The sequence below is a fragment of the Gigantopelta aegis genome, chromosome 4 (genome assembly GCF_016097555.1).
Source record: "Gigantopelta aegis isolate Gae_Host chromosome 4, Gae_host_genome, whole genome shotgun sequence".
NCBI classification, from domain to species: domain Eukaryota; kingdom Metazoa; phylum Mollusca; class Gastropoda; order Neomphalida; family Peltospiridae; genus Gigantopelta; species Gigantopelta aegis.
The window spans coordinates 59719291-59743335 of record NC_054702.1 but is presented as its reverse complement, the minus strand read 5'-3'; the positions used below and the strand labels follow the sequence as shown (position 1 = coordinate 59743335).

The window sequence follows — 24045 nt, the reverse complement described above, 5'->3', positions numbered from 1 at the left end:
CATTTTCGAAACTAGATGACCTAAAATGCAATTGTCTGCATTCTACAAGTAAAATTCATCTTGACAAATGCTGGTAAATGTCAAAAATCTTTTCCTGATTCAGGATATTTGGAGGAGGTGTCCGAAGCATCCCCCCCCCCCCCCCCCGCCCCAAAGCTCACTTACTCCGCCATTCCTGACTCTTTGGGCTGTCTGTCAACGGCATGAGTTATTAGTGTGTAGTGACGGAGAAGTTGGTGTTGTGGACTTACACCTTCCAAACGAGCCGTTAAAACTCATTATGAGTGGCAGCTGGCACTGGTATGCGAACCCAGTACCCACCAGTCTTAAACACTACACAACCGAGGCCGGTGGATAGGGGCACAAAATCGCTATTGTACAACTTTGATAGAGGATTATATATATATATATATATATATATATATATATATATATATATATATATATATATATCTCTCTCTCTCTCTCTCTCTTTTTAATTTGGGACTCGCTGTAACGCGGGATTCTAAACATTTAAAAACTGTCAGTCCAAAAAAAACCCATATAACCACGAGATCAAGTTACTTGGTTATACGCCATTTGACGTGTATGTCATTAATAATTTATGGCATGTCCCACGTTGGGGTTCATCTAAGTTCTTCTGTGAATAGTATTGGCATTTCACTGGTCACTCGTGAAACAGCTGGCTTTTACTTAACATCCGCTGAATGTCAGAGAGACAGTCTGTGTAACCGTTGTATCAGGTTTCCGGTCAATAGAAGCTTTTTGACGATTAAATTTGCATATTAATTACAATTTTCTTGACTACAATAACTGAACTGAACAGAATTGAACTGTATTACTTTGGCCGTAATTCAATGGCATATGAGGTACATTATAAAAAAAATATAAGTGAATAAATAAATGACAAGATCGCACATTCGTCATAATATTGATGTAAATCAGATATTCAAACGCGTAAAAAAAAAAAACCGAAGTATATATCTATGAGTTTATATTTGCATTTGAAACATACAGGGGATGGATTTAGCTCAGTCGTCTGAGTGTTCGCTTGAGGTGCTTGCGTAGCAGGATCGAACCACCTCGGTGGATTCATTCAACTAATTGAGTTTTTTTTCTTTTTTCCTTCCAACCAATGCACCACAACTGGTCAAAGGCCGTGGTATGTGCTTGCCTGTCTGTGATAAAGTGCATATAAAAGATCCCTTGTTGCAGCATTAGAAAAAATGTAGCGGGTTTCCTCCTATGACTACGTATCAGAATTACCTAATGTTTGACATCCAATTGATTAATTAATCAATCAATGTGCTCTGTTGATGTCGTTAAACAAAACACATTTTGAAGACATGCATTATAGTAGCGTCTGTATATTCCATGTGACTATGACCATCCTAATGTTATTACAGTAGTTCAACCTCAAGTTTATCCGCTGTTAATTTTTAAAAGATATTAACGTTAAAAACCCCTCACAAAACCAAACCAAACCAAGGGCGAACCAGGAACTATTTTAGGGGAACGACCTCGCGTATATGGACATATGGACCAACACCTTAAACGGGGCACTTCGTGTAATGTTGTTTACCGGCCTCGGTGGCGTCGTGGCAGGCCATCGGTCTACAGGCTGGTAGGTACTGGGTTCGGATCCCAGTCGAGGCATGGGATTTTTAATCCAGATACCGACTCCAAACCCTGAGTGAGTGCTCCGCAAGGCTCAATGGGTAGGTGTAAACCACTTGCACCGACCAGTGATCCATAACTGGTTCAACAAAGGCCATGGTTTGAGCTATCCTGCCTGTGGGAAGCGCATATAAAAGATCCCTTGCTGCTAATCGGAAGAGTAGCCCATGTAGTGGCGACAGCGGGTTTTCTCTCAAAACCTGTGTGGACCTAAACCATATGTCTGACGCCATATAACTGTAAATAAAATGTGTTGAGTGCGTCGTTAAATAAAATACTTCTTTCTTTCTTTCATGTAATGTTAACACAAATTGTTAACAAGGGGCACTTAAATTTTTAGTGCACCTGTCTCCTTGCTACAAGCATTATGACGACCAAAAAACGCATTGAATATATTGTTTGAGGGAAAATGTAATACATGTCATTTCAATCGTTAAAAAAAATAAAAAAAATAACAACAAAAACAAAAATCGCAATTAAAACAAATAAATTATTTTAAAAAACCCAAAACAAACAAAACAACCGTGTCAGATAGAAAAGTTTACTTTATTTAACGACACCACTAGAGCACATTGATTTATTAATCATTGGTAATTTTACATTTATTATTTGAGAGGAAACCCGCTACATGTTTCCATTAGTAGCAAGGGATCTTTTATATGCACCATCCCACAGACAGGATAGCACATATCACAGTCTTTGATATACCAGTCGTGGTGCACTGGCTGGAACGAAAAATAGCCTAATGTGCCCACCGACGGGGGTCGATCCTAAACCGACAGCGCATCAAGCGAGCGCTTTACCACTGGCCTACGTCTCGCCCCCGTGTCAGATGGATGGAAACATGTCAGAAAACAAACAGGTGCTTGAATCTTAACGATTAGAAGAATTTATGAAGATCGTATTTAATGCTAACTCATTAATAGACATGCATCAACTTAGTATTTACAGAAACACTCCAAGTATGACATATTATTTCACTAATGAATTTCCAGAAAGCACTTAGTAATTGATATTTATTCTGTATCCGCTTCGCTTAAAGGGACATTCCTGAATTTGTTGCATTGTAAGATGTTTCCGACTAATAAAATACGATTAGGCCTAAACTTACATATTAAATATATTTTCTTCTTTAGAATATCAGTGTCTGTATATTCAATGTGTTTCTGGTCGTCTTAATATTTGTAAGAAGCCCAAACTGGGTTCTTTCTTCAAATAATTTCGTACGTACGAAAAAATAATATTTTAGGAAATAAAATTAAATTTAACCTAGTAAAAATATTAGAACGATCAGAAACACGTTTAATATACAGCCACTAATATTTTATGCCGAAAAATATATTAGATATGTAATTACAATCGTTAAAAAGGCTCTGTTAATCGATAACATCTTAAAAGTTGCAGCAAACTCAGGAATGTCCCTTTAAAGAGCCACGAGGGAATACGCTTCAATTATATTGATATAGTTATGAGAATGATGGATCCATCTTTTCTTCAGTAGTAATTCAGTTAGTTAAGATACTGAACACCATTGAACATTTGAAGAAATAATAATAGATTTAACTGATTTGGTATAACTGGATCTATTCTGGTAAATTGGTAACAGAAGAGAAAATAATAATAATAGATTTAACTGATTTGGTATAACTGGATGTATTCTGGTAAATTGGTAACAGAAGAGAAAATAATAATGATAGATTTAACTGATTTGGTATAACTGGATGTATTCTGGTAAATTGGTAACAGAAGAGAAAATAATAATAATAGATTTAACTGATTTGGTATAACTGGATGTATTCTGGTAATAAAAGAAGAAGAAATAATCATAGATTTAATCGATTTAAAAAAAATATATAACTGGATGTATTCTGGTAATAATAGAAGAAGACATAATAATAGATTTAAACGATTTCAAAAAAAAAAATTGGATGCATTCTGGCCAATAGAAAAAGAAATAATAATAGATTTGACCGATTTAAAAAACAAACAAAAAAACTGGATGTATTCTGGTAAGCAGTAAAAAAAAACCAAATTGTTTACAAGGGTTAGGGTTATTGCGTGTTGTATAGCAACTTCACATATGCGACAACAATAACAGTCATTATCAATTAAAAATGGCTTGTGCGTTTTCAATGGAGTTCAGCATATTAATGTGCCATACAAGGAATACTACATGCAGAGAATATCATATGGGGATTACTACTACGATTCTCTATGTAGATGATAGAAAATGTAAATTTAAAACGATCCATATTCTAGACCCGATAAGTAGTTTGTGGTTCTCTATTCTCATAGGCGGGATTTAGCTCAGTCGGTTGAGTGCTCGCCTAAGGTGCTTGCGTCACGGGATCGAACCACAGCGGTGGATCCATTCAATTGATTGGATTTTTCTCTCTCATTCCAACCAGTGCACCACAACTAGTCAAGGGCCGTGGTATGTGCTATCCTGTCTGTGGGAAAGTGCATATAAAAGATCTCTTGCTTGATAATGGAAAATATAGTGGGTTTCCTCTGATGACTACGAGTCAGAATTACCAAATGTTTGACATCCAATAGCCGATGATTAATTAATCAGTGTGCTCTAGTGGTGTCGTTAAACAGAACAAAAGTTTAACTTAATTCTCAATGTTAGTCTCATAAGTTGTATTTAGATCCACGCCCGTGCCCACAATCCAAAATCTATTCGAAAGACTGCTATAAAGTATTTTGTAGTTTGCGATAAATGCGATAAAATTAATGAATGGGTGTTTAACAATACTCCGCCACAAAACAAAACCGTCAATTTGGCGTTAGAATCGTTGGTGAATTGCACTTATTGTTCAGTTATTAAATCTCATTAAAAACAAAAAATACTCCAAGCCTCTGAGAAATGAAAAATTGCATAAGTAATTTATGGGTTATGCTAAACAAAGTAATCCTCTTTTTTTTTGCCTAGCCAATCATGACGATGGAAATGATGTCCTAAATTTAATGCGGGAACGAAAGATGGATTACATAAACTAGACTTGCGCGAGCAATGCGCAAACGAAACTATCGTTCGCGCAATTTTCAGAGACAAGGGCCCCGTTTTGCGAAGCGATCTTAGCCTTAAGATCACCTTAAGTGCATAACTAACTCATACACTTAAGGTGATCTTAACGCTACGATCGCTTTGTAAAACGGGGTCCAGGGCCCCGTTCACTGAGCGAGCTTAGCACTAAGACCGCCTTAAGTATATAAGTTACTTTTTGCATTTTTAAAAGGTGATCTTTAACGCTACGATCGCTTTGTAGAACAAGGTCCAGGCCGATTTTAATAATATTCTATACGTCAATCTTGATGATGAATAAAATGTGTTCTTGTTTTTCTTTTGTTTTCTTTCCCCACAGTCTGTGTGGCGTACGTGTCTGGGGAATGTAACCACCAGTCCATCATAGACAACTGCCAGAGTTTCGCTACGGAGATGCAAGACAAAGAACGACAGAAGGACAAGACGGAGATTTGCAAGTAAGTCAACGTAAATTAAATGTTGTAGAGAAAAACAATGCATACAGGAGATGGCCGGCAAAAGTCTTGACGGAACAAAGTCGGTGAGTGAAGTATTGCCCGATTTTTTTTTTTAACATGACAAAACATTTGCCTTTTTTCTCCTTTTTGTTATTTTTGTTCACTCTAATCATGACAGTTGAGTCCTAAATAGGTTGCTTTTCCAAACTAAACGATTCTACCCGACATCAGGGTGATATCAGAGTTTGACAAATCGGCCAGCCCGACGCCCGGGGATAGTGCTTTTTAACACAGGGCTAGTGACAAATTCAAAACCAGTAGCCCTATGGGCAGTGTTCTTAAGGTTTTCAAGCTGGCGGAATAACCGCGAGCCTCTACACCCCCACCTCATAGAATTAGTTACAGTTTGTTTTTGGTTAACAACACAACTAGAGCATATTGATTAATTAATCATCGGCTATTGGATGTCGAACATTTGGTAATTCTGACACGTAATAATCAGAGGAAACCCGCTACATTTTTCTTAGTGCAGCAAGGGATCTTTTATATGCACTTTCCCAAATACAAGAAAGCACATACCACGACCACTGACCAGTTGTGGTGCACTGGTTGGAACGAGAAAAAACCCAATCAGTTAAATGGATCCGCCAAAGTGGTTCGATCCTGTGACCCAAGCACCTCGAACGAGCACTCAACCTCTTAGAATTAGATGTTGAACAATAATTGGTTGTTGAATCTATATGGTTCGGGGGGTGAGGGTGGGGGGGGGGGGGGGGTGTAGTCCAATGGTAAAGCGCCCGCTCGATGCGTGGTCGGTCTGGGATTGATTCCCTCATTTCTCGTTCCAGCCAGTGCACCACGACTGGTATATCAAAGGCCGTGGTATGTACTACCATGTCTGTGGGATGGTACATATAAAAGATCCCTTGCTGCTAATCGAAAAAGAGTAGCCCATGAAGTGGCGACAACGAGTTTCCTCTCTCAATATCTGTTGAGTGCGTCTTTAAATAAAACATTTCCTTCCTTCCTATATGGTTCTGAAACCTAACTGGTTATTGGTAAACAAATATATCGGCCATCGGTCAACAGGCTGGTAGGTACTGGGTTCGGATCTCAGTCGAGGCATGGCATTTTTAACCAAGATACCGACTCCAAACCCTGAGTGAGTGCTCCGCAAGGCTCAATGGGTAAGTGTAAACCACTTGCACCGACCAGTGATCCATAACTGGTTCAACAAAGGCCATGGTTTGTGCTATCCTGCCTGTGGGAAGCGCAAATAAAAGATCCCTTGCTGCTAATCGGAAAGAGTAGCCCATGAAGTGGCGACAGCGGGTTTCCTCTCAAAATCTGTGTGGTCCTTAACCATATGTTTGACGCCATATAGCCGTAAATAAAATGTGTTGAGTGCGTCGTTAAATAAAACATTTCTTTCTTTTCTTTTGTTCCTCTTACATCCCAAACAATCAATATACAGATCACGAGTTAATCATGGGGGATTGGGTGGTGGTGGGTGGTGGTATTGGTGGTGGTGTCTGGAGGGTGGATAGGGGCAATATGCAAGACAAATAAAAAGAAAGAAAGAAAGTTTGTTTTGCTTAACGACACCACTAAAACAGCTTTTATTCATTAATCATCAGCAATGGATGTCAAACATTTGATAATTTTGACTCGTCTTCAGATGAAACCCGCTAAAAAATTTCATTAACGGCAAGGGATCTTTTATATGCATTTCCCATTAGACAGGACAGCACATACCACAGCCTTCGATATACCAGTTGCGGGGCATTGGTTAGGACAGCGGAATATTCAACTAGAAAATGGGTTCATTGAGTGTGTTCGATTCTGCGACCAAAGCACATTAATAAAGCGCTCTTCCGACTTAACTAGATCACATCCCTCATATATGTCGCCGTCTAGGAACAAATATCAACAATTTAACTTTATGTTATTGTTGTTAATTCTTTATAATGCATGCATAACGACACCCCTTCCCTCATGTGAAGCAAATTTCAATACAATTGTTTTTGTGTTTATCATATCACAGTTTAGAAATAAATATCAACAATTTAACCTCTTTTTTATTCAATTCTTTAAAATGCATGTCCTATATATTAACACTCGTTCCCTCATGTGAAGCAGATCTCAATACGATTGTTTTTATGTTTATTATATCACTGTCTAAACACAAATATCAACAATTTAACTTTTTTAAATTTAATTCTTTAAAATACATGTAATATATATCGATATCCCTTTCCCCATGTGAAGCAAATATTAATACAATTGTTTTCGTGTTTATTTTACAAGGAGTTTAAACGGATACCTCGAGTGTATGAAGGATGCAGGATGCCTTGACGACAAGGCCTATAAAAGTGCCTTAGATGGTATGAGGGACATGAAAAAACAAATGGAATGCTGTAAGTATCAAGTTAAACCAAACTGGTAAAAGACCGCAGATATCGTTATCAAACATAACACATGTAAAGAATTCTCAAAACCACAGATAAGTAGGCCTGAACTTAATGGGACATACCCTAGTTTTTAAACACTAAAGTATATTTTTGACTATTATAGCTGTTTTTGATAACTAAAATCATACTCTACTTAGATTTTATGGTTTAGATTATCAATTCCCGTACATTCGAGGTGTTTTTGGTCATCCTGGTGATTTTAATATCACGAAATGCATTTCTCATATTTTTAAAAACGCACGTGCGTCTGAGAAGTAACAGTTATGGAGTCGAGTTTTAATCTATTTTTAGAGGGTATTTCACCATTTCAAAGTCACAGACTCATGTTTCACTCAGTTGTAACTTTATCCAAATGTGTTACAGGTTTGTAAATTAACTAAACATAGTGTTAATTTTCACGCGTTGAAACTAGGGTCTTGTTCCTTTACGTTAGGATTCAGGGGAAAATTTCACTGCCAGCCCTGTGTATGTTTAAGAAGTAACCTATTCTCTAAATCAAAATATTAGCGCCAAACGAACTTGCATTACAATTTTTATACTCTCGAATTAATTATTAAAATTTTTAGGAGTGGGGTTGATTAATATAATATGTGAGTGTTTATCACAAATAGACATGTAAGGGATGTTACGTAACTGCAGTTTCATTAGTAATATAGGTTTAAAGCACATATATGATTGTTATTTGTATGCATTAGTAAAACATATTAGTTTATTTCGCTTCTTATGCAAAGATTATGTGTGGGGTAAATATTTATCATAAATGCACATGTAAATCATACAACTTGCGTTTCCTATATTGACAATAAATTCACGTGTGATAAATGCGAGTTCTTTTGTCATATAGGTTTAGATTACTTTTATGCATCGTAGAATTAGAGTTAAAGTTAAAGTTTGTTTGTTTAACGACACCACTAGAGCACGTTGATTTATTAATCATCGGCTATTGGATGTCAAACATTTTTTAATTTAGAGAGAAAACCCGTTACAGTTTTCCATTAGTAGCAAGGGATATTTTATATGCACTATCGCACAGACAGGATAGCGCTTACCACGGTCTTTGATATACCAGTCATTGTGCACTGTCTGGATCGAGAAATAGCCCAATGGGCCCATCGACGGGGATCGATCTCAAACCGACCGCGCATCAAGCACGCGCTTTACCACTGGGCTACGTCCTACCCACTCCATGCACTGTAACACATTAGTTTATTTCGCTTCTTTCTTTCTTTTGTCTTCCTAAATGACAGATTTAACTAAACTCATTTTAATTTTATCGTTTCAGCTGCAGCTACTGGGTTGGTTCCATCTTTGACAACACTGATATTTGCAGTTTTTGCCTTCATCCTGTACAAATAATGTGTGAATCTTTATTTATGTTGAATAATCTACCTTCACATTAGCTTATCATTCCTTTTTTTTTGTACATGTTATACAATTTGTGTGTGTCTTCTTAAACATGATGTCCAAGATGAGATAAATGCAATACGATGCAGCTATTCGAAGTAATCATTGGATGCGTGTTACAAATGAAACATAAACTCTCTGATAGATTGATAGATGGTAAATGTGGAATGGAGTCTTAATTAGTAACGTAGATAAACATAACTTTGGCTCAGTAGAGTTTTATTTTTAGGGATTTCGAGAAGAAAAAAAGCATGATTTGCCTAATAACCCGAATGACTGTCCATGATGAATGAAATTTCATCTGAGCACGAAATGGTGTTGGTTATATCAGGTCTACTAATAAAAACGCGTATATTGTTTCAAATGAAGTTTTTTTATTAATTAAAACACGGCTGATTCATAATGAATCAATCTACCATTAATAGAAATATTTGACCAAAAAGAATGTCAAAAGAGAGGCTATCAGTTCATTCTGCCAAGTACAATTATTGCATATTAAAATTGAGCATTGCACGTTTAGTGTCACATCAACCATTAAAACAACAACCTTTAGAACTATCAAACAACCATACTTAGACCATACTGTACTGAATCAATCAATCCAGCCATTAAAAGACGGACTGATCAACAAGCATGTTAAAAGAGAGGCCATCCTTCACTCCGCCAAGCATTGCATATTAAAAACGGTAGGCTTTTTTTTGTTGTTGTTGTTGTTGTGGTTGGTTTTTGCACGTTTAGCGTAACATCAAGCATTAAAAACACAGCTGATTCGAACTGTCAAACAACCATTCTTAGACCGTAATAACAACCATTCGTAGACCATAATAACAACCATTCTTAGATCATAATAACAACCATTCTTGGATCATAATAACAACCATTCTTGGATCATAATAACAACCATTCTTGGATCATAATAACAACCATTCTTAGACCATAATAACAACCATTCTAAGACCATAATAACAGCCATTCTTAGACCATAACATACCGAATCAATCAACCATTTGTTTGTGTTTACATCAGGTAAAAAAAAGAAAAAAAAAAGGTAGAAAAACCAACTTTTTCAATAAGTACCGTCATGAATGTATTGGGGTTTTTTGGTGTTTTTTTTGCGCTTTTAATCTGATTTCAGCTTTTTTGTGTGCAACTCTTTTTATAACACAAAAAGTAGACTGAATTTGATCTCAAATGCTGAAAACCTTTCACATTTAATTAAATGTAGTATGGAGCTTTCAGCTTTTTGTTGAGACCATTTCAGCTTTTTTTTTTTTTAAACTGGCAACAGATCCCAGAAGACGTCTGCCTTGGGCACATTCTCCGAATTGCCAGGCAGAATGCGTCCAATATACATGTAAGACCCCGCTGACAATGGCGATGTTTACAGAGTCCGCTAATAACCATCTCACTGACGGCGCTGACCGATTGACTCACCACCACCTGGTAAATCGCCAAATCCGCACCACTAAATATAGTACTTTCAGATGCTGGTCTTTTCGCGTCAGCGATGTATTGATTTCACAGTGTTAAACCTATTCATCTAAAAATGTGTTTTGCAGGGCCGTGCCTACAAAGTAGCCTAAAAGGGGGGGGGTGGGTGGGGGTGGAGAAGGGCAGTAATGAAAGAACCAGGACAGTAATAGGATATTCTCCCGTTGGAGAGAAAGGGAGAAAGAAACCCACTTTTAAACTAAAAACTTTTGTTTTAAGCACTGTCCTCTTGCTCTTCCGTCCCCACCCCCCGCAGAGTACGGCCCTTGTTTTGAGTCTGTATTAAAAACGCAGAGAACAAGAATTAATTTTGAGAAAGGATTATTCAGTTCTTTCAGAATAGGTTGTCGGTGATGTATGTGTCCGTTAAGTCAGATCCCACTGTACATATTGTATTACTAGTTGATTGCGGATTGTATTGCTTCATTAACGGTAGAAGCAGCTATCCCCATGCACTTGGTATGCTTTTAAGACAGATTAATCGAATGAATCCACAAGGCACTCAAAAACAGAGGCTATTGGACGTTTAGTGTAACATCTGCTATTGAGGGTCACGATGGAAAGAGAAGAAACATTAATATCGTCTGCGCATTATTTATCGCCAGCTATGCTTTAAGAGGATAAATTAACTTCATTGTTAAATTAATTACTGATTTTACCAATCGGAATACATAACGTTTTTGCTTCATTTTTTTTTAAAGGAAGGACATGTTTTATTTAACAACGCACTCAACACATTTTATTTACGGTTATATGGCGTCGGACATATGGTTAAGGACCACACAGATATGGAGAGAGGAAACCCGCTGTCGCCACTTCATGGGTTACTCTTTTTTTTCGATTAGCTGCAAGGAATCTTTTATATGCACCATCCGACAGACAGAATAACACATACCACGGCCAATCGTGGTGCACTGGCTGGAGCGAGAAATAGTGAAAACTGCCATTTTGGCAACTGAAACTCATGCCCATAATTAGCAGTGAACCTATGTTCTTGAATTCCTAGGTGAAATAAGTCGCTGGGTCCATAATGATTTTGATGAATTATTAAAAAGTTTCTATTACTTAGTTGTTAAAGGCACATTCACTAAGTCGTTTTGAATCCTCTAAAGTGTGAAGGAAGGAAGGAATAAAATGGTTTATTTAACGACGCACTCAACACATTTTATTTACGGTTATATTATGGCGTCGGACATATGGTTAAGGACCACACAGATATTGAGGGAGGAAACCCGCTGTCGCCACTTCATGGGCTACTATTTTCGATTAGCAGCAAGAGATCTTTTATATGCACCATCCCATAAACAGGATAGCACATACCACGGCCTTTGATCTACCAGTCATGGTGCACTGGCTGGAGCGAGAAATAGCCCAATGTGCCCACTGACGGGGATCGATCCCAAACCGACCGCGCATCCAAATATTTGTTAGATTTATTCTTCCGTTCCTACGGCCATCACTGCAAATGTTGGGGGGGGGGGGGGGGGGGGTGAAGAAATTTCAACCTATTCCAATCGCATTCCACATGCGAATTCGCTCAAGGTCTTCCGAATAAGACTTGGTCCAGTACATATGTCTACCTTTTTTATATATAAGATAATAAACATTTTACCAGTCTTGTATTAAGTGCATTTTTATAATTGTAATTATTTAATTTAATATACAATAAAACCGTTTTGTGACTTTTGTATTTCTTGTTTTCTTTTGTCAACTAACAGAACTCTCAACATGAACAATTCTATTATAAGCCACTCTTTTTAGAAAATCATAGAAGAATACCGCCAGCGCCGCAACCAGATGGGTTACTATAGATTACCAGCAAAGGCTATTTTATGTGCAGTTTTCTACTATACAGGCAGAAGAAAAACATACTACGACCTTTCATATACCAGTAGTGGATCGGTGGTTAGAATAGGGAAAGACACCTATGCCAAGTGGGGCAAATGTCTGTAAATGCTTGCATGCATCTAAACAATATTCAATATGTTTGGTAGTCTGGCTACTAAAAGGGGATGGGAGACATTTGTAGATCCCCCAAGACCACCAGGAGACTCTGCTGACGTGGGTCCATATCTGAAAATGCTTGTCATGGGTCAAGGTATATTTGTGCCACTTTTTCTAACCAGTGCACCACAACTGGACAAAGGCTGTGGTATGTGCTTTCCTGTCTGTGGGGAAGTGCGTATAAAAGATCCCTTGCTGCATTAAAAAAAAAAAAACGGTAGCGGGTTTCCTCTAATGACTACGAGTCAGAATTACCAAATGTTTGACATCCAATAACCGATGGTTAATTAATCAATGTGCTCCAGTGGTGTCGTTAAACAAAACAAACTTTATATGTGCCAATTTTCATGCTTTTAACCAAAGTTGCTTTTTTTTCCGCCCTAATATACTGCACTTACTGGAATGGGCATTAAATTTCAACTTATTTTTCGTGCTTATATCCAATCAAGGTTCAAGCACGCTGTTCTGGACACACCAGCTATCTGGGCTATCTGTCCAATACTGTCGGTTAGTTGTTAGTGGTTCGTAAGAGAGAAGAGGGTGTAGTGGCCTTATACATACCCACTGAGTCGTTAAAACTCGCTCTGGGTTGGAACCGGTACCGGGCTGCGAACCCAATACCTACCAGCCTTGTGTCCGACACCACCGAGGCTGGAATAGGCACTACAACCTACCATATCTCACGCGGACACTCAGCCACTGATATATAATAAGCTGCTGTCTATTGGTCAAATCCGCACAGCACATTAGTAGTATCGATTCCCACCAAGACTCGGAATAGCTCGGTTTTCAATGAATCACTTGTTTACAGACGATTATCGACCACAATTGGGTAAAACGATTCTTGCTTTCAATGGCGTTTCTTTCAAACAAGTGAAACCAGCTTATCTCCCTTTGATAAGGTTATTATTTCTTTTAATAATGAAAACCACAGACGCAATTACAGTTATAACGAACTCGTACCATTTTGCCATCAGTGTGTGACAATGGATATTGATGCAACAAATCAAGTAGCCATATTTGGTACATAAGCGTACGAAACGGGGCATGGGGATGGTGGACTGCCTCTCCCCCCCCCCCCCCCCCCCGCCCCCAAGGAGCAAAACCTAAAATTCGGGCAAAAAGTATTCAGATATGTGCTAATCTGAGACCTTTTTACCAAGTATTTCAATCATTCTACCATCAAAATTAGTTGTAATCCATATACAAATGAGTAGTGGTTTGTTTCCAATCCTATGTAGCTGTTTGGTAGTAATGCTATTATGAATAAATGGTATTATCCAGATTCGGGCATTTTTGTTTTAATTCGGGCAAAAGCCAGTCTGCTAGTCTTTATTTATTTATTTTATTTTATTTTTTTTTATTTTTTCAGTGTAATGAAAAAGTTTCTTTACAAATTATCATTAAATAGCATAGATTAAATCTTTTGTTTTTAATACAGGTATGACAGCACTTGATGGAACAGCCATAGTAAAGCACGTGCAGTTCTATCTTTACTCTCTGTACTGCATTATTTGTTAAGAAAGTTTTTAATTTACATATAATTTGTTGTGGTAAAAGTGTTATGAAAGATGGCTTGGGCTTAAAACGTAATAGTATGCTGTTATATGAGTTTTAGTATTAGTTAGTTTAGAGTCATATGCTAATTCATCGGTTCCTTTTTGAGTCGAATGGACTTTCACTGCTTTAGTAATGACTAATATTGGACATTCTGTGATCTAGATTGGAGATAACATCTAGCACAAATCGAAGAATGACGTGTCATAGTGAGAAAATTCAACTAGTCGACCTATTATGGATGTTTACAAAATATACTATTACTCGAGTTACATTTAAATTTTGTTTTGTTTAAAGACACCGCTAGAGGACATTGATTTGTTAATCATCGGCTATTGGTTGTCAAACATTTGTTAATTCCGACATATAGGAATTTGAGAGGAAACCCATTACATATTTCCATTAGTAGCAAGGGATCTTTTATATGCACCATCCAACATAACCCAGTGGACCCGCCGACGGGGATCGATCCTAGACTAACCACGCATCAAGCGAGCTCTTTACCACTGGGCTTCGTCCCGCCCCTATTACTCGAGATCGCAGCTTCTGTGGACAAGCATAGACGCTAAAAAGTAACGGAAAGGGGCCATAATTCATGTTTTAATGGGGAAATGCATAATTTTCAAAGTTGGAGGTCAGTACCCCCTGTCCTCACCCGCATTTGTGTACTAAGTTAGGGACAAGGAAAGAGATGTTTTATTTAACGACGCACTCAATGCATTTTATTTACGGTTATATGGCGTCAGACATATGGTTAAGGACCACACAGATGTTGAGAGGGTTCTTTTATATTCACCATCCCGCATACAGGGTAGTGCATACCAGGGCCTTTGATATACCAGTCGTGGTGCACTGGCTGGAACGAGAAATAGCCCAATGGGCCCACCGACGGGGATCGATCCTAGACCGACCGCGCATCGAGCGAGCGCTTTACCACTGGACTACGTCCCGACCCTCGGAGTTGGAAGTCAGTATCCCCTGCCCTCACCCGCATTTATGTACTAAGTTAGGTACAATGCAACAACCATTTGATGTACCTACAGTGGCGCACTGTTTGGGTCAAGAGAAAATCAGAGTCCATATAGAGGGTGATCATGGTTTAAGCTGTACCGGCCTCGGTGGCGTCGTGGTTAGGCCATCGGTCTACAAGCTGGTAGGTACTGAGTTCGGATCCCAGTCGTGGCATGGGATTTTTAATCCAGATGCCGACTCCAAACCCTGAGTGAGTGCTCCGCAAGGCTCAATGAGTAGGTGTCAACCACTTGCACTGACCAGTGATCCATAACTGGTTTGTGCTATGCTGCCTGTGGGAAGCGCAAATAAAAGATCCCTTGCTGTCTGTCGTAAAAGAGTAGCCTATGTGGCGACAGCGGGTTTCCTCTAAAAAACAGTGTCAGAATGACCATATGTTTGACGTCCAATAGCCGATGATAAGATAAAAAATCAATGTGCTCTAGTGGCGTCGTTAAATAAAACAAACTTTACTCTTTTTTTTGGTTTAAGCTGGTGTCAAAACAATTGTTAGTAGTTTTAATTGGCAAATTTTGTCAAGTAATCAATAACCCAAAATAAAGCTTCTCCCTTTGCATTGTCAACAAGGGAATGGTCAAGAAAAAATAAACAGTTATTAATATGGGGGGGGGGGGGGGGGGGATAAAGCTTCACTAAGCCAAACAAAATATAACAAAACAAACTCTTTAAAAAAAACGTGTTTATTTGATTTTTTTTAAATTGCTTTTTTTGGCGAATTAATAATGAAATGTTGAAATGTTTTCGACAAATTGAACTGGAGATCAACACCTCAAACTGTGCGGTGATCGACCCAGCGACCTATCACACCTCAGGCGAGCTCTCCACCTCTAAGGTACACTTCGCCCCCAGATCGAGAAGACGGAACCAAAAATAAAGCTTCACTGAGCCAAACAAAATATAACAAAACAAACTCTTTAAAGAAACGTGTTTATTTGATATTTTAAAGTTGCTTTTTTTGGCGAATTAATAATAAAATGTTGAAATGTTTTCGACAAATTGAACTGGAGATCGACAGCTCAAACTATGCGGTGATCGACCCAGCGACCTATCACACCCCAGGCGAGCTCTCCACCTCTAAGGTACACTTCGCCCCCAGATCGAGAAGACGAAAGGAGTGGAGGAATGGTTTATTTAAAGCGACAGACCCTAGTTTTTAAACACTAAGGCATAGTTTTACTATTAGAGCCGTTTATGATCACTGAAATCACACATTACTTATATGTTATTGTTTAGATTATCCATTTCCATACAACCGAAGTGTTTCTGGTCATCCTGGTGTTTCTAACACCACAAAATAAATTTTTCATATTTTTAAAAAGGCACGTGCTTCTGGGAAGTAACGGTTATGGCGTTTTAATCTATTTTAAAGGGTATTTCAACTTCACAGATTCTTGTTTCACTCTTGTTACAGGTTTGTAAATTAACCAAACTTAGTGTCCATTTTAATGGGTTGAAACTAGGCTCTAGGTGAAAAATATGCCTTAGTGTTTATAAACTAGGGTCTGCCCCTTTAACGACACACTCAACATATTTTAACTACGGTTATATGGCATTGGATATACATGGTTAAGAACCACACATATAATGAGAGAAAACTTCCTTCCGCCACGCATGGGGCTACTCAGTCCGATTAGCAGCAAGGGCTCTTTAATATGCAGCATCCCACAGACAGGGCAGTACATACCACGGTCTTAAATTGTTACACCAGTTGTGGAGCACTGGTCGGAACGAGAAATAGCCCAATGGATCTACTGACGGGGATCGATCCTAGACCGACCGCGCATAAAGCGACCGCTTTATCATTACATCTCGCCCAAGATGAAGATGAAACTTGTAGCACCTCAACACACTACAAGTATATAAACCAGATTTAAAATATGAAGTTAAGCATCGTACATGGATTAGTGAGCGTTTGTGAATATCGAGTGTTGCAAATCCACGATTGGTAACAAAAGCCCATACATTCCATCAAAATCTTATCACATTATTACAACAACAAAAAACCCTATATCATTTCATTCTGAAATGAATGTATTTAAAAACGATTGTCGTAATGGCATTGTTACATTGGTACCTAAAGTACATTGCTGGTGTTACAAATGAAACAAACACACACTCAACAACGAAATCCAATTAATACTAAAAACTGACCCAAAAATAAAGTTTTACGTCAGAAGAATAAATTGCCAACACTCCCCTCCCGAAAAAACCCAAACAAAATACACACACACACACACACACACACACACACACACACACACACACACACACACACACACAAAACCCACCAAAAAAATAAACCCAACCGCGAAGTAAAGTTCATACCCTGTTTTCTTGAAATCCAGATCAAACGAGTTAGTCTTTATGAACATGTCACTTCGAAGGAGGGACAAGCACTAAGGTCATATATTGAAATCTTTCGAAAAACAAATTTATCTGAGAAACCAAAAAACAAAACATTTAATGCACTTCTTTGTATTGCGTAAACACGTATTCCTTTACAGAAAATGAAATTCTTCTTCAGACATCTCCACTCTGCTTCCTTCGGTCCTGGGTACTACTGTGTGGCTTCATGGGAAATAGACCTGAATCTCTTTTAGACGACGACGACTTATTCTCTAACGACGCACGTTTAGAGACATCATCCCTGAAAAAAGCGCAAAGGTTAGAATCGGACTTGGAAGTTGTTATGCTTCCAGTTTTGGCAAGTCCTCTCAGAAGGTGATTTTGCAATGCCTTGTTTTTACTTTTTTGCAATGACGCCAGTTCCTCTCGTACCTCCAGCTGTTTGACATTCAGTTTCACCATCTTCGAATGTTCTCGTCTGTCCAGTTCGTCTATAGTCTCAACTTTCTTCGTATCTGACCACTTATGCAGTCTTTCCGCCTTGCCGCCCTCGCATTTACTCAACCAGACGCCTTGCGTAAATTTCCCGCCAAAACTTGATCCAGGGTTGCTCATAGTTTTAGGTTTTTTTTGTTTTTTTTAATTTTCAAGAAATAAAAAACTACGGGTATATGGTAGGTCAATAATTATACAAATGTGCCTTGAAACAATTGTGAATATTTAACTTCCACGTAATACTTTTCACAATGGACAATAGTGTTGTTGTTGTTTGTTTTTTTTAATTTTCCTCAAATACAGAACAATGTTGTAAGTCAATAATTGTACACATCTGCTTTGAAACAATTGTGAGTATTCAAACGTCCACGTAGTTCTATTCACAGCGGAGACAAACATGAACAATCCAACACAGGCAGACCATACCCCATTGCTGCTTACTTCAAAACTGATCTATCGTAACTAAATCGCTCAATATGTACACTGCTGTTTAAAAAAATTCCCTTTCCTTTTTACATTATTATCCTTCAGAGTGATTCATACCCAGTGTCTACATTAAGACTTCGGTTATACCTTTGAATATGCGGAATACATTTCTGTCAGTTAATCACATGAATAAACAACCGGGAACGCGGACATCAACGATTCGTCCCACACGAGTGTGCGTACAGCCCGCTGATTAAACACAGTGGTTATTGAACTTATTGGAAACCACCCGGGGTAGCTGAGCCACTATTGGGTAACGTGGAAGCGCTAATCCCTAAGGACAGCGCGAGCAGACGACAACAATGCAGGTCGAGTAGGACAACAGGCAATGCGCTCGACTGCCAAAGATTATAAACATATAAATCATCCACTAAAACCGAGATGAGATTTTTATTTTGGTTCTGATCTTATAATGACAGGCTGATGAGGGGCTCAAGATCTCTAAAGCTTTTTTTCCCCAAGCTCAGATCAAGTCTTCCAAGCAATTAATTTACGAGTAACAATAACATCTCCTATAGGAATATCTTTTGTGAGGTTAATGAGATTTATTTCACGAATTCTCGATCATGGAAGCTAGACGTTGTCCGAGAAACATAATTACTGTCACGATTTTATTTTTTCGGACATTTATCTTGATAATAACGAGAATTCATATATATGTATTCATATATCCCATCTTATCTGTGATATGTGTTTCTTTTTTTTTTCATAGCTCTTTACACTGTGTTAAATAATTATATACCTGTAATTTTTCTTTAATGTAAATAATAATATTCATATGCATACATTTGTTTGACACCCAATAACCTAAAAAAAAATTGCTGGGGTGTCGTTAAACATCAATCAATCAATCATTCAATCATTCATTCATTCATTCATTCATTCATTCCAATAAATAATGGGATATTACAATAGTTCTGTTTTCGAATACAAACAGGTCTGATAACGTAAAACCAAAGTCAACAATCGCATTAAACTGGATTCAAATATAACAGCTCCAAACGAAAAGAAAAAAGAAGTGTTATATTGACACATGACCTCTATTCTATCTCTGATAAAAAAGAAGAAGACAGTATTGTTTTGTTATAACTTTTATTTCATAGTGTGGACGGCACATGTCGGCTCTTGATATGTCATAAACTCAGTTTAAAATATGTCAAAACAGTAAAAATAAGTTAGTCTAACCTCAACATGGTCATTAATTAGTTGTCGAGCGAAAAGACTCCATAGCATCACCTTAAAGTTAAACAAATACATGTTACGTTATCAATATTTTGCCTTGGGCTAATATAAACATTTTTAAAAATCAGAAAGACTGCATATACAGATACTGCTATTCTATAGGAACAAAATGTGTTTAATGTCATTTTAGTAACTTTGAGTCTATGTTAATCGATAATATCTTAACACTGGCAACACATTCAATCGATAATATCTTAACACTGGCAACACTTTCAATCGATAATATCTTAACACTAACAACACTTTCTAGCCAGTCTCGTTCAAAATACCGTAGAATAGCGCGTGCTATTATAGCTTTGTCGATATTAGAATAACAGATCTTAATACTGTAATAGTGTTTGACCTAGCCAGGCACGGCGGAAGCAAGTAGATATTTGGTATTTGGGGGTCGGGATGGGGTGGGGTTTGGAGTGGGGGAGGGGCTGACTGACATCGAGGGCGAAAAACAAAGTTTCTAGGCGGGTTCGAGGGTATCCTTCCTCGGAAAAGTTTAAAAACTAGATGACCCGAAATGTAATTTCCTGCATTCTACAAGTAAAATTCATCTCTTTCATAAGATTTACTACCAATAATATTGTTTATTCAGAGTAACTTAGAAATAACCAGTTGTCAAGGAAGGAAATGTTTTATTTAAAGACGCACTCAACACATTTTATTTACGGTTATATAGCGTCGGACATATGGTTAAGGACCACACAGATATTGAAGGAAGAAACTCGCTGTCGCCACTTCATGGGCTACTCTTTTCGATTATCCTATAGACAGGATAGCAAATACCACGGCCTTTGATGTATCAGTCGTGGTGCACTGGCTGGAGCGAGAAATAGCTCAAAGATCTGACAGGGATCAATAACAAACCGACAGCGCATCAAGCGAGCGCTTTACCACTGGGCTACGTCTCGTTCCTCAGTTGTCAAGGTCAGTAGCAACATTCATATGTACAAGCTTTAATATTTTAATATTTCTTGGAATTATTATTTATTGAACTGTTTATTTGTTACAATTTACATTCAGTCTTGATATTGTGGTATATGCAGTTAGAATTAGCACAATACACAAACATTCACTCGGAATCAATTTCCACACATCAACAACAACAATCCCCTCCCCCACCCCACTAAAAACAAAAAATAAAAATAAAACCTAAAAATAAAAAATAAAACAAACAAAACAACAACAACAATAACAACAACAACCCTTATCACGAATCACTTACGGTGGTCAGACTTTTTTAGAAACGCTAAACACGTAATACATGCATGATAAGAAATACGTTATATTAAAAAAAAAAAAAAATAATAATAATTTAAAAAAACACTCATAAGAAAAACAAAAATTTCCTATTTCAGTACAGTAAATACTACAAAATTTAGTTATGATAAAGATAAATAAAAAATATTTAAAATAGTTTAACTAAATGAATGAATGAATGAATGTTTAACGACACCCCAGCACGAAAAATACATCGGCTATTGGGTGTCAAACTATGGTAAATAGTTTAACTAGTGTTGCGAATCGACTGGAATTCAACTTTCGATTACACAATCAGTTAGAACTATAAGAACATAAGAAGGATTTTAATTATAAGGACCATGCACCTATTGTTATGTGCCCCAACAAATGGCTAACTAATTGTACCTTTATTAACTATTTAATAAAAAAAAATCTGTATGTACACATCAAAACAAACCCCAACCCGAGCATATTTACATCAATTCTACCATCTAAACTTGAGGAACAGTTACAGTTAACATTTTCCCACATAATCGATTATGGATTGTTATAATCGATCATCACATCGGTAAAGCTGAACCGATCAATTTTCGATTATAATCGATAATTGGAACATCACTAGCTTTAACAACAACAACAACAAAAAACAACAACAACAACAACAACAACAAAAATGTTATGATACAAATTTAAAACCATACGATTTGTGGCGGAAAGACGGACACCTTTTCAGTGTGGTAGCGTTGTGCATTGTATTGTTTATATGATACTGTAAATAGCATATACATGTATAAGACACAAATGCTTATAGTTTAGCAAAATACTTGGGCTCAGTGTTAGGGCAGGATTTAGCTCGCTTGGGGTGCTTGCGTCGCAGGATCGAACCGCCTAGATTGATCCATTCAACTGATTGGTTTTTTTTTTTTTTGTCGTTACAACCAGTGCACCACAACTGGTCAAAGACGGTGGTGTGTGTTTTCCTGTCTGAAGAAAAGTGCATATAAAATATCGCTTGTTGCATTAGGAAAAATGTAGCGGGTTTGACATCCAATAGCCGAATGATTAATTAATCAATGTTGTCTAGTGGTGTCGTTAAACAAAACAAATTTTAACTTTTTGTCTCAGTGTTGTTTATATGACAAGAATATTGATATTACAACACTTGAGCACATTAAAAGTACGATTATGTTGTGAATTCAATATTTGGCTTGAAAACAGAAGAAAAAATCTTCTGTCACCATGTAAGCTACCAATACCTGATACCAGCAACATTATTATACATGAATATGCACTTCCCATATCGAAAAGATAGGTACAAGAAATAATTTACTTCAATATAAAATTCAATAGAGACAGACAAGAAACACCTAAAAAATGTAAGTATCTTAATTGCATTCTTGTAACTGAAAGGTATTTGACGTGCTTATAACCAAATAATTATGTGGGTGACCTTGAATATGTTTTCTCAATGAGAAGAATATTAACAGAATATTTCCACATCAGTGAACAGTTCAATTAGATTGCCTCTACCGCGGTACTTATTGTTTGCTTTAGTAAAAAGCGATGTTCACCTGTCAGAGGTTTATCCCAAATAAACAAATACGTCGCATGAGTTAACTGTATATTTACACTTAATATTCAGATCGCCTCAAGAAAAAAAAAATCCTTTCAAGAAGCTATTGTTCGACATCGTGAAATCTCGTTATATTCGAGACTTGGTGAAGTTACATGTGTATTTTTTTTGTCCTTCCCCGTAAATTTGTCTAATTCAGAATGATAAATTAACCGTGTTTGGCTATAGCTCGTTGTAACATTATCAAGGTGGGTCCGCTTTAACAAAAGCGGAATGAAGCAGGGTTCTAAGTAAATATGAAAAACTACCATGCGGTTTGATCGACAAAGACAAACGTAACGAAGCTGTAGCGTGTGTAATGAAGGGTGAAATGTTTTTAAGTTCACAGATCAATGATACAAGACATTGTCCTCGTAAGGAAAGGTGTCAGTCCCGTAAACATACAATAAATTGCCATAGTTCATTGTTGAGAGACCTGTAAGCTTTCAGTCGGACTATTGGGCAGGCACGGCAAAAATAAATCAACATCTTGGGCCTATAGTTGGGGGAGGGGGGAATGCCTGTTGCAATTAAGATGATATATCAGAATGTGAAACCTCTAAAAGCGAAACATATATATACTTTCTGGAGAGAAAAATAGTTTTTTTGTTTAACAAAACCACTAGAGCACATTGATTTATTAATCATAGGTTACTGGATGTCAAACATTTGGTAATTTTGACGGTCTTAGAGAGGTAAAAAGAAAGAAAGGAATGTTTTATTTAACGACGCACTCATCACATTTAATTTACGGTTACATGTATATGGCGTCAGACATATGGTTAAGAAGAACCACACAGATATCGAGAGGAAACCCGCTGTCGCCACTTCATGGGCTACTCTTTTTGATTAGCAGCAAGGGATCTTTTATATGCACCATCCCACAGACAGGGTAGTACATACCACGGTCTTTGATATACCAGTCGTGGTGCACTGGCTGGAACAAAAAATAGCCCAATGGGCCCACCGACGGGAATCTTAAGAGAGGAAACTCAATACAGGGATGACATATGGTTAAGGACCACACAGATATTGAGAGAGGAAACCCGCTGTCGCCACTTCACGGGCTACTCTTTTCGATTAGCAGCAAGGGATCTTTTATATGCACCATCCCACAGACAGGATAACACATACCACGGCCTTTGATATACCAGTTATGGTGCACTGGCTGGAGCGAGAAATAGCCCAATGGGCCCACCGACGGGGATCGATACCAGACCGACCGCGCATCAGGCGTGCGCTTTACCACTGGGCTATGTCCCGCCCCATAACACATTTTAGAGTGAAATAGTGAAATTTTCACTCTAAAATGTGTTATCGTCACTGAGTGACTGATAACGCTTTTATTTCACTGATATTTTAAGATATTTCACTAAATGTTATATAATAAATCAGAATATCCATGCGCAAAGCCCTCTACTCGGTAAATGGTGCGGGGCGATGTAATTTTAAAATATTTTTTATAAAATACTTGTTTTTCTTGCTATGGTAACAGAATGAAATATCATT

The 24045-nt window shown here is 37.6% G+C and overlaps 1 protein-coding gene across 1 annotated transcript in view; it reads left to right on the top strand.

Annotated features, from left to right (window-relative positions):
* Positions 1-9402, top strand: part of LOC121370847 — a 15908-nt gene extending 6506 nt beyond the window's left edge. The window contains exons 2-4 of the mRNA XM_041496350.1: positions 5046-5163; positions 7471-7580; positions 8917-9402. Coding sequence (XP_041352284.1) covers positions 5046-5163; positions 7471-7580; positions 8917-8990 — 302 coding nt within the window. The 3' untranslated portion in view covers positions 8991-9402. The remainder of the gene's footprint in view (positions 1-5045; positions 5164-7470; positions 7581-8916) is intronic.
* Positions 9403-24045: the final 14643 nt, after the last annotated feature.